At 42.8% G+C, this 12473-nt stretch overlaps 1 protein-coding gene across 1 annotated transcript in view; it reads right to left on the reverse strand.

Moving 5' to 3' along the window:
* ESYT2 (extended synaptotagmin 2) overlaps positions 1–4420 on the reverse strand; it is a 77938-nt gene extending 73518 nt beyond the window's left edge. Inside the window, exon 1 of the mRNA XM_062493844.1 lies at positions 4067–4420. Coding sequence (XP_062349828.1) covers positions 4067–4420 — 354 coding nt within the window. The remainder of the gene's footprint in view (positions 1–4066) is intronic.
* Positions 4421–12473: the final 8053 nt, after the last annotated feature.

A 12473-nucleotide genomic window follows, 5' to 3' on the forward strand; every position in this document is an offset into this window, starting at 1 on the left:
ACTTTAACTTTCTCTGCAAATGTCACTCCCTACAGGTGTGATCCTGCAGTTACAGTTACCAAGCCACTTTTCTTCCACAAATGCTGGCTCTGCCTTTCCCATACCAGTAAAACCAGTAGTCTTTGTTGCTCTAACCATATAATTGGACATTATGTCCTTTCTCTAGGTGTAGCACTGGTACAGCACTTCAGTGGTGACCAACAATACTCACAATCCCCAAAAACTACATAGAGCTTCCCATGAGAAAGAAGATCTACCAGATTTCTTTACAATATTACTCCAAATGAGATTCATTTAAAAGGTGATGACACCTGTTTAGATTTAGGCAGGCTTTTTTCTTAAGTAGATAAGAAAATAAGACAAAGAAAAAAACAACATAAAAATCACTCCAAACTAGAGCAGAAACTTAAGCAAGCATGTAGGACCCAAAATGGCACAGCAGACTTGTAATTAATGTTCTACCATGTCACTATTTCCTACAATCACATACAGTATTTTAGTTTCTGTATAATACATACTTAGGATTACAAAAAATTGTTTAAATCTGTTTTCAGAATCAATTCTTTTAAAATGCTAAGATTTGCTCCTATTTTGGTCACCTGCTGATTGTTGACAGACTTCACACAGATACAGCTCCTGGTACCAGGCCAAATTCACATTTAATCTGGGGAAAACAAATTCAGCATGGCTTTTTATCTGTATATTGAAGAAAACAGGAGCCAAAGTCTCACTAATACAAACACATGTTGAACATGATATGTTGGCATGTTATGAAAGCTGCACTAAGCAACAAAAACCACTGCTAAAATGGAAAAAATTAGATCAACTTTTTCAGCTGATCTAAGAGAGAACAAAGTAAATTTGTTTTACACCTTAGATTATTAAATTCCATTACTATTTTTAAAATAAAAGGTAACATGATACCTGCCCTTTAAAAACTTAGGAGTCCTGGTTTCCTACCTTTGCTCCTCTATGTAGTGATATTTAAACTGCCACTTTCCACCAAGTTGGTGTCTAAATTACATTCATTCCAGTATAAAATACAGCTGGTGCATAAAAGTGCTGCAAAGAAGGGGAAATGTCTTTCTTGAAAGAACTTTTCATGTCTAAAAAATGTTTTTATTTAAAGACAGTTTTGATCTCCAGTTCTTTCTCATTCCAAGTTCTGCTGCCTAGTTCTAAATTATTTGGAAAAGCACCCACCTCTGCTCCCTCCTACCCCATATAATCCATGATACCTTTTGAACATGCAGCAGAGCTACAACTACATGTTAGCAAGTCTATGAGTACAGAGCTTATTTTTTAAGACAGTAAACACAGTATTTTTCAGCACATACTTATTTGTAGTTAATTATGTGTTGACATTTTACGTAACATAACTTGTATTCACGTTGAATTAATTCATTTTACATGCACAGTACAGAATATTCCTGATAGATAACTACCTGCTCATGGAAGAAGTAAATCTAATTTAGGAAACTAACAATTAACATTACAAACTATCTAGTGTGGTGGCACAACAGTATCATTTTCAAATTGCAACTGAGCACATTGCCAGCAGAAAAACCTTTTGCTGAAATAATCATTTCCTTAAAAATAAATAACTCAATGCAGTATTACTCAATATGAACCACTAAAGCAACAGACAGTACCAAGGTGTGTGGGAAAAGAAAATCATACCTAATACATAAAGCTAAAGCTTTCTCCAACCAAGGGCACAGGAAGATAGCACACATCAAATACATCTTTGACATACCACATAATTTCAGTTGAATAATGGTTTATTACACCTCAGTATTGGTCACAGAAAAGTACAAAGTTTCCTATATTTAAAACACAGCATTGTCCTACTCAAGCAATTTAAAATTTATTTCCATTATCAGAAACCAATGGAAAATATTTAAATTCAGAGTTCACACTGAGATGGATAAAGCTGATCCCCATTAGAGATGTCAGGTTCCACCCAGTAGCTGTTATTCCAAATATGAGTGAAGTTCATAAATCTCCAGGAAAATACACATAATGCAGAAGGAAGAACAACAGCAGTTTTTCAAGATGCATTATGGAAGCAACATAAAACTCATATAAACCTTAAGGACTATGACAGCAGACATTGAAGACCACTTTTGATTTAAGGGGGTCTTCACAGTGTAGAAGTCTTCTGTTTTCCAGATTACATTTATTCTGAAGACTACTTTTATTTGAAAGAAGGATGCTTCCAGAACAGAGCAAATACATCAGCAGAAAGAAAAGAACTCATACCTTTAAAATTTAAGAACGTTGAAAAAGAGGGAAGAAAAAAATAACAAAAAAAAAATCTACAGCCAAAAATAAATGGCGTGTCCATTTGCCAACTGGTGTGTGGAAGGGTCACACTTTTGGGAAACCCTGCCTATTGATCAGTTGCTTTCTCAGGATGCCATAGGATATATGCAGGTGCTGAAAGCCAGCACTCGATTTTTTTGCCTCTGAGTTCAATCAGGAGGGCCCTTTCTAAATCTCTAGTTATTTGGACAACTCCACACAGAAATTAATTGCCGTTTTATCAAAAGTAACTAATTGTGACTTAAAACAAATCTTATACACAGCACTAAAATCTAATATCTACAGTTCAGTTAGCAGCAGATTGTTACTATATACAAGCCTCCCCTACAAATCCATCTTCAATTAATTCATTTTAAATGCATCATCAGAAAATTTCCATTAGATTGCTGTGTGATTACATTAAAAAACAAACACAACACACAGGTAATGTAAGAGCTACTAACTACATTATTTGAAACTCACATCAGTGCTTCAAGAGGTAAAAGGATTTAATCTCTCCTGTACACTCTACTCATTTTTATCATGATCTTCTACCAGAACTTTAGCAAAAGATATGATGAAAGAGGAGTAAAAGACTCCAGTCTCACACCTACCCACTCCATCCTCTCCTATAACTGCCTTAGCAGAGCTAGAACAGGTCACATCAGGTATTGCAACCTGATCACATGAAAACAGCTACTTGGACTCTTTATGATCTCAATACTGCTGGATGCATAGTCACTGCAAAGAGTCCCTAGGAAAGATATGGGTAACTACAGCTCAGGAGCAGAGAGCAGACAATAAAAAAATTGCACGGAAAGAATCAGCAGAAACGCTCAAGACTTGGGGTATGGGCACTAAGAGAGCAAGCTGTGCACAGAACATCACGGCGGCACAGCAGGGCACACGGAGGCCTGGACACACGCTGCCACTGGCAGCTGCATCAAAAACATCATTAATCCTCCAAGAGAGAAATGACAAATAAAAGGTATTCAACTTTGAAGCTGGATTTAAGCTTTAGAAAAAGTAAGTAACGTTAGTTCCGAAGACCTGGCAGAAAGCCTTTCAAAGGGAGATTCGGAGAAAGCCTTTTAGAATACCCACTACATCAATGCACAAATAAAACCACCACAACCTCTGTACCTCAGTGCTCATGTCACAGCCCTGAAACCACTCAGAAACTGAACCTCCCTTCTGGTTCATCCCCCGTTTAGTAACACTCTACTGAAACACCTAACAGCATTGGCAGCCCGATTCTATTTCCCTCTCATCTCAACTTTTTAAGGAACGGCCCAAGCCGCGACATCCGCGTTCCGCTGAGAGACCGCGCTAGAACCAAGCCGTGCGCGTCACTGGTACCTGAGGGGAAAGAAACCCAAACCCTGCAGTAAAGTTTATTTCTGCGAGGGGAAGCCCGGCCACGGCAGGCTCAGGCTGTCACCGCCACGGGCGCAGCGGAGCGGGCGGCCGGACACGGACAGGCCACCCCGGCGGTGGGAGAACCGGAGGGGAGGGACACGCTGCCCGCCCTCTCCCGCCGCAGCACGGTCTCGGAAGAGGCTGGCGAACCGGGACAAGCAGCCATAGGGCACGGGAGATGCAATGGCCTCACCCCTCTCGCCAGGCCGGCTCCGGCCTGTGGCGCAGCCCCGGGGGGGGACGGCCGCGGGGCTGGGTGTCACGCAGGTCCCGGGGAGGTAACAGGCCCCGGCCCGCCGGGCGCGGGTGCTCGCGGCAGCGCCGAAGGGTGTCGGCCACTCACCCACGCAGGCAGATCCGCGGAGGAGACGCTGAGCCGCACCGCCTCCTCCTCGTCCTCCAGGAAGGCGAGCGCCCGGCCCAGGCGGGAGCTCTTGCCGCCGCGGTGCCTGCGGATCCAGAAGAGCCCGCACAGGGCGATGAGCACCCAGCTGAAGCTCAGCCCCAGGTAGCCCAGCACATACACGGGGAAGATCAGCACGAAGCTCCTCGCAAACTGCGACACCAGTCCTGTCACGTCCACGCTCAGCAGTGGTGGAGGAGACTCCGGCACGGGGTCCGCAGCCGCCGCGTTCTCCGCGGCAGGATCCGCGGCGGACCCCGCGCCGGGGGTCTGCTTAGCGGCTGTCCCGCTCATACTACCGCAGCGGCGGCTCCTACTGCTGCTGCCGCTCCTCCCGCTGCTCCTCCTCCTGGGGCGCTGGCTGCGAGCGGGCAGGGGGCAGGGCGGCGGCGGCGCCTCCTCGCATCCCGCGCCCGGCCCCGCTCCCCGCGCTCCGGCACCACCCGCCGCCGCTTCCGGGCTCGGCCGGCCCAGCTCCTACCGCCGCTGCCGCCGGGAGGAGCCGGCTCGGCCCGGACCGCCGCTATTGGCGCCCAGGAGCCGCGCGAACGCCTCTGCTCGCCGCCTCCCCAGCCCCGGGCAGCCTCTTGCCCTCCCCTCCGCCGCTCGCTCATCCCTCCCTCCCCGGCCTGCCGGGGAAGCCGGGGTTCGCGCTGCCGCCGGGACCCGCGTCCGCTCGGGCCCCCTGCCCGGCTGCGCTCGGGGCTTCGACCGTCGTTGCGCGGCCTCCGGGAACGCGGGAAGAGGAGCGAGGCTCTGGGGCCGCCGCCGGGAAATGGGATCCTGTGGGGTGTCAGGAGCAGGGCGAGCGTGCCAAGGCGTGTGTGCGCTTCCTCGTGGGCAAACCACACCGTCTCCCGTTCTCTTCAGTCACGTATGCGGCTGGATGGATTCTACCTGTTACGCCCTTCGGTAACAACCTTCGCGTCTTGCCTTGTTCCCTGTTGCTGGGTATTATTAAAGGAGACACTGATCAATGCCTCAGAAGAACCAGACGCTGGTCGCTCTGCGCCTTAGTTACAACAAGTGTTTCCTGAAGCTTTGCTTACACATCCTCACAAAAAGCTGCCTCCTCTGTCATCTTGTGAACACACACGAGTACCGAGGGTGGCAGCCGCTGTGTTGTAATTTGTTAATCTGAAAAAGCTGATTTTATAACAGGCTCTTGTCCTGTATCCCTTTAGCACCTGGTTTCCACACCATTCCTCCTGTCAGTCCTTCACTTTTTCAAACAACTGTAGTGCAGCCACGAGTTTCGTAACAGGCAGCTGTTGCTTGTCCTTAGCTGTGTCCTAATCAGTTTGCTGGTGCACACAGATTAAACTCAACATTTATCAGGAGTATTTGTTTGGTTGGGTTTTTGTTTGATTTTGGGTGGGCTTTTGTTTGTGTGGTTTATTTTTTTTTTCTTTGTTTTGTTTTTGTTTGGTTTGTTGGGTTTTTATTTTATTTTTTTTTATTTTTTTTTCTTTAAATAACTAACCTTTCGCTTAGTGGGAGTGGGTCCTTTCTCCTCTCTTCAGATGCTGGTTTTCACAAAATGTAGGACTTTGAGCCTGAATATTTGCAGACAGTGAAGAGGGGAGAATGACTTGAGCCAATAGGCAGAGAAGTTGTGAAAACACACACAAATAGGAAAGCTGTCTAAACTTCATTTTCTTAGGAAGTGAAAGTAATCTCATCTCAATTATTCAGAGAAAGGGAAAGTAAAAAAGACAATGGCATCAAAGGAAAAGTTATTTGCTTAGTGTGGCACAGCAGAATTGGGAAAAGAATCCATATTTTTACCACTGAATGTGGTGTTTTGTTTTCTCATCTTTCCAAAATCCCTCGATGCCTGTCATCAGAGTCAATGGACCACTCTAAGCTAAAACAATTTCTGGCTATAGACTCCTGCTCTTCTTTACTTCCTCTTTACCACTGACACTGTATGTTCCCCATCTGTGTATTTAGATTACACAGGATGAATATTCAGAACAACCAAATGATACAAAAAGGTGGAACAAAATCAGTGATTTACAGCTAGGTGGTTCTTCAAACTTTGAAATTATAATTTACTTTGGGTCTTCTAGAGAACTCAAAACACCTACAGGCTGTAACCCTGAAGGAACTGAAGAGCACAGTAACACCCTAGGAAAGCTTGTGACCTTAAACTGAGGATACCAAGTATGATGCTGTGACCCCTTTGGAAACCAATGAAATTAACTACAGTAAAATGAGTGGTTTTTTGCATTTATTGAATTCTTCTTCTAATTACTTACTCTGCTTATGATGTAGCTTTAATGTCACTCACTCCTGCGTTTCAAATTACTATTACAAATGGCCACATTGTATGTTGGCTCCCTCCATTACAACCAACACTATTAATACTCTCTCATTTTTTTCAAGTCTTTTGTTCTCAGCCTTGGAGTCCATTGTCCATTTTATTTCCTATCCGGCTTCTCAGTGTCTGAGTCATAATACAACTGTACCACAAATTAAAATGAAAATTCAAAATGAGAGAAAAAAAAAAGATTGAATTAATGTGGTGTTTTGCAAGTAACACTTTACCGTAACCTACAATTATTCTGCTCTAATGTATTCATGTATTCTGAAAATGAGATGGATATAGAATTTAGAGGAGTACCCCATACAGTAAAATTAAATACAATGGAGAAACACAACAGGAAATAAAATTAATCTTATGGGATTAGGAGCATTTAGGATGAAAATGAAATGTAATTTTAGACCAGGCATCCTAGCATTGGTCCTATGCAGAGTAATTCATTAATCAATGTGGAAGTTTGATTAATCAGAACTAAAAGTGAGTGATTATGTGCCAATCAAATAGGAGACCAGAAGTAAGATCTTATAGTGTGATTTTGCTAACATTTATCTGTAACATAAGAGGAAGTTCTGATAAAGAGGTTACTTCTGGGTTCTAAGAACTTTTGTAGATAACTGACTTGGGCCCACACAATATTTTTATGAAGAAACTGGGTGGTATGAAATTAGCATAGCCATTGTTGCAATAGAGACAAAAGAGACAAAAGAGTCTTGTTAAAATCGAGATATAAAGACTGCTGCTATGGGATAAATTAAGGTTAGTTACTCCATAATAAAGTTTTTAATAAAATGTTCTTGAAAAACACTAGTTATTTGTTTATTCTAATATTTTGGCACGGATAAAGAGTTTAATAAATTGCTTAAGAATCTTGGAAATGTTTATTCACATATTTCCTGATCCTATATTTTAATATTTAAAAATGTAGTCTTTTGTGCATCAGGATCTCCTGTAGATAATCACTTATGGCCCAGAGATTGCTCTGGCTTCTCCTTAAGTATCCGATAATCAGTTGTACAGCTACACAGCTGATTATATTTATTCCACTTAGGTAAAATTGACTCTTTTCACATCCTGTCTTTTTTAGGCCTGTTGCAATATTAGAATTTCAATTAGTACTTTTTATTTGCAGCATTCCTTTATACCTGTTCTTAGCCATGCGTGTTTGCTTCTCGTTTTTGCTCTTTCAAATGCCATAGCTTTCATTGCAAAGTGCTGTCATCCTTTACACTGCTTCACCATCAGTTGTCGTGATTAATTTTTTTCCAGTAAGTACCAGCACTAGTCTCCAGAATAACTTCCCAAAAAATCTTGTTTGTACATAATTTTTGACAATGAGAAAAATTGGGAAAATTCAGTTTATGTGGTAAAAAAGAAAACCTAAGTTTTCCCAACTTCTTTGGATTTCAAACAAGAAAACATGTTTTGGAAGCAATTTTAATTGTTACTTCATTGTTATTTTCAGTAACAGTTTATTTCCCTGAAGGACAATATGGGGTATGACACCTTATTTTACCCAACAGGGTTATTTCAGTCTCTCTAGACATTTCAGGTATTGAAGAGAAATCTTTATTGAATAAAAATCTGAGAATTTTTGCTGAGGAACTTTATCCTTAAGAAAATTAAATTATTAATGAAAATATAATTTACATGAAATTTTATCCTAGTAGATTCTCTTGATGGAATACTCTCTACTTCTGTGTTTGATTTTATGCAGCCTTCTCAACCTGCTCCAGATTATCTACCGCAAATATTTTTTGCCTGCTTCAAATGATCTAATATATAGCACAAAGAGTCAAAAGATTCTTAACATACCTGAGCTTCTGTTGTTTGGAAAAAAACTATGTATGTCTGATCCCTACTATCACCTAGGCTGGCTTCAGTTTCACTGAATGCATAAATTGTACTCTCATGACAAGATCCTCCAATGTTTATTGTTCCTGGAGACAGAAATACTTTCCACTAAAATGTGTTTCGTAACAAGTTTTCACAATAATTATAGTCTCCTTTTTCCCCCCTCATTGGATTCTTACAAGTTCAAAACTAAAGACACAAACTTCACTGCAGAGATCCACATTTTTGTGGTATCTATTTATGAACCTGGAGGACTAACAAAAGCATTTTGACACTTTGCAGGAGGTAATTTATGCACAGCTGCTCATAGAAATATTCAAATTTTCTTCTCATCTTCCAAAGGCCTCAGCAAAAAGTGGTTTAAAAAGGGGGAGAAAACCCTAAAAATGTGCTTTGTTTTTTTTCTTAATAATAGAAGAGTCATGATTTTTAAGCCTGGTGGGAAGTTGCTGTGTTGTCCTGTTGTCCCTCTGAGGGGTAACATTTCCAGTAACTTTTTGATATAATACTGTGATGTGTCATTCCACCTAGGTGAAGAAAAATGCATTATTGCTTCCCAGGCTTAAAGGAACACTGGAAGATAAAAACAAACAAAAAAGTTTATTACTACAGAATATAAAAAGCTGTGCTATTTTATCTCCCTGTTTTTCAGGCAACAGTGCAGGTGGAGAAGGAGATATATGTACCAAGGCAGACAAGAGAAAAACCTGTAGATGCTAAAATTGTAATAGAATTCTCAGGGCTACGAAACCCCCTTGTTTACAACACTTGGAAAGAAAATCTAGGACATCCTTTTATGCTGGCTTTACACAACAGATATGTGTCATTTTATTGCCTGTATTCACCTTAGCCTTATACACATTTTATAAAAGCAGTCAAACCATTGGAGTGGTTTTCATTTATACATTGGTGACACATTGTAGTTCATTTTAATACATGGTGGATACATTTATGCACCCACAGATTTTAGTATTGTTGTTCCAAAGGTGCTATTCTACCTTTGCTTCTCCTGCAGCAGTTAAACTTCAGTTTGATTCCTAGATTTAAGGTTTGAAAAGTTCTTTCCAAACCCCCTAGTGGCACTTTTCCACATCTGTATTTTTTCTCTTGTCTTAGAGATGCCTGACTAGTATACTATCATAGGGCTAAGAAAAAAAGCTATTAGCAGTGAAAACTGATATGTTAAATGTTTTGGCAGTAAATACATAGGCATGTTCTATCAGAACTTGAAAAAAAGCTGTTTCTTCTATCCAGTTTTTGGTATCACTGTCACATTTGCTTATTTAGTTACATATGTTTGTTATATTGCTGTTAAAAATAAAATTCAGTTAAAAGGTTGTTTTGTCCTTCATCCTCTATACATAGGACAGCATTTCTGTAGAGATCCCTTCCTAAGCAAATGCCTAGTTCTAAGTGTTTATAGCACTGTCACCACTATGGCTAAAGAGAACTTTGAGCTAATCCAAGATGGCTTTTATGTCCATTTTAATTTGTTCAGGGAAGAAAATATTAAATCGTAGAGTTATAGGAAAGTTTGGGTTGGAAGGGACCTTTAAGATCATCTTGTTGCAACTCTCTTGCCATGGGCAGGGACACCTTCTACTAGTCCACATGGCTCAGCACTTCATACAGCCTGTCCTTGAATGCTGCCAGGAATGCAGCATCCACAACTTCCCCGGGCAACCTGTTTCAGTGCCTCACCACCCTCACAATAAAGAATTTTTTCCCAATATCTGACCTAAACCTACTTTCTTTTAGTTTGCATGCACTCCCCCTTGTCCTGTCACCACATGACCTTGTAAAAAGTCCCTCTCCAGCTTTCTTGTAGGCTCCCCTCAGGTGTTGAAAGGCAGCAATGAGGTCACCCCAAAGCCTTCTCTTCCCCAGGCTGAACAATTCCAATCCTCTCAGCCTTTCCTTGTAGGAGGGTGCTCCATCCCTCTGATCATCCTGGTGGCCTCCTTTGGACTCACGACAAGAGATCCATGCCTTTCTTCTTCTGGGCACTCCAGAGTTGGATGCAATATTCCAGTTGGGGTCTCACTAGAGCAGCGTTGAGGGACAGAATCCCCTTCCTCCCCTGCTGCCCACGGGGCTCTGGATGCAGCCCAGGACACAGGCAGTTCCTGGGCTGGGAGTGCCACGTCCGGGTCATGTCCAGCCTCTCACCCACCAGCACCCCCAAATCCTTCTGGGCAGGGCTGCTCTCAATCTGCTCATCCCACAGCCTGGGTTGATATTGGGGGTTGCCCCAAACCATGTGCTTATAGATTATTGTTCTGCCAAAACCAGATAAATAATCCATAAGGCATCTTATACATAGATATTTATACTTAGTGGAAGTAATTTGGCCCTTAAAAGTCATATTTACATTTAATGGTGTGTTTGGGCCCTTTATTTTTTTTTTTTTTTTGTGTGTGTGTGTTTTTGCAAGTGTGTTTTGTTTGTATGTTTTGGTTTTTTTCCAAGAAGATATCAATATGGGGGTTTTTTTGCTCATAATTGCATGCTTGATTTACTTTTCTGCTACATGAGAAAGGAAAATATTTCACAGTTTAGACAAATGAAAACTTTTGCAGCATTTTTAATTTATTCTGGAAATATGATTACAAGGCAAGGTATCATGGTATCAAGGTATGTACTTATGAATTGACTATTTAAAGCCAAGTATAAGGGGTTAAATTTTATCTCTTTGAAGTCAGCCACAAACTCCCATTGAACTATGGCAAGAATGTTTCTCAAATGCAAAAATGCATCTTCCTTTACTTCCCCCCCAGTAGTCAGTTTTCTACAAGCATCAATATTTGCAGTAGCAGTTACATACTAACTTGTTGGGTTTTTTTTTTAACACTCTGAAAATCAGGAACAAAGTTAAAAGAACCCAGAGGAATTTTCGCTTGGTCTTTTAGATTGCATGTGTTAATGGGTTGTAAATATTTGCTGTGAAATGGCATGCACCTTTCCTGCAGGCAACCATCGAGCTCAATCCAGGTGGGTTTGGTGAGCTGTCACTTGCACTTCGTTGCAGAAATCAGCTCTGGTACTTGTCACTGGGGGAAAATTATTAGCATTTTAATTTATTTATACAACTGTTCTTCATACCTGTCTCTACCCAACATCTGGGTAAGTCGTAGATTAAGCATAGCACCCCTTTACAGTTTTTTTACCCTGAAGAAATTGTGCACAACCTTGTTAAAAGTGATTCAACCACGATGAGGGATGGTTTCATGATATACTTCACCTAGAATAGGTCAGTGTTGCAGAGAACAGTGCTTGAGGGCTTTGTGAGAGTCCCGTTCCCAATTTACAGGGTCTGAGCCCTCGCCTGTGGAAACCCAGCAGGCACCAACTCAGAATCCCAGAAAGGGTCAGGGAAGGGAGCACAGCGGGTTATCTGGTCTGTCCATCACAATTCATTAACTCACCTCTTTTCAGCAAAGAGGTGATTGATGTACTGCAGTTATTGAAATTAGAATATGACCAATGGGTCACCTGGTCCAACCTCCCTGCTCAAGCAAGGTCATCCCAGAGCACACGGCGCAGGATTTTGTCCAGACGGTTCTGGAATATCTCCAGAGGGCCACTCCACAGCTTCTGTGGGCAATCTGTTCCAGTGCACGGTCAGCTGCACAGTAATGAAGTTCTTCCTCATGTTCATGTGGAAATCTCTGGACATCAGTTTCTGCCCATTGCCTCATCTCCTGTTGCTGGGCACCGCTGGGAAGAGCCCGGCCCATCCTCTCGGTTCCCTCCCATAGATATCTATGCACGTTAGCGAGGTCCCCCGTCACTCGCCTCTTCTTGAGGCTGAACAGAGCCAGCTCCCTCAGCCTTTTCTCAAAGGAGAGATGTTCCTTCATCACCCTCCAGTGGACCCGCTCCAGGAGCTCCACGTCTCTCTTGTACCGAGGAGCCCAGAACTGGACACAGATTCCACGTGTCCCTCAGTAGCTCTGACGAGAGGAGCAGGATCACCACCCCGACTCGCTGGCAGCGCTGTCCCTGCCGCACCCCAGGACTCCCCTGCGCTCGGCCACACGAATTCCCGGGGCGGGCGAGCCTTCCCGCGGCCCTGCAGGCGGCGCATCCATCGCTCGGCGAGCGGCTGCTGCCCCTGGTTGCCGGGGCGGGCCCGCAGCGCCGCCCGATCGCGGCCCGCGGCGGCGGACG

This window comes from Cinclus cinclus, chromosome 1 (assembly GCF_963662255.1).
Source record: "Cinclus cinclus chromosome 1, bCinCin1.1, whole genome shotgun sequence".
Taxonomy (NCBI): domain Eukaryota; kingdom Metazoa; phylum Chordata; class Aves; order Passeriformes; family Cinclidae; genus Cinclus; species Cinclus cinclus.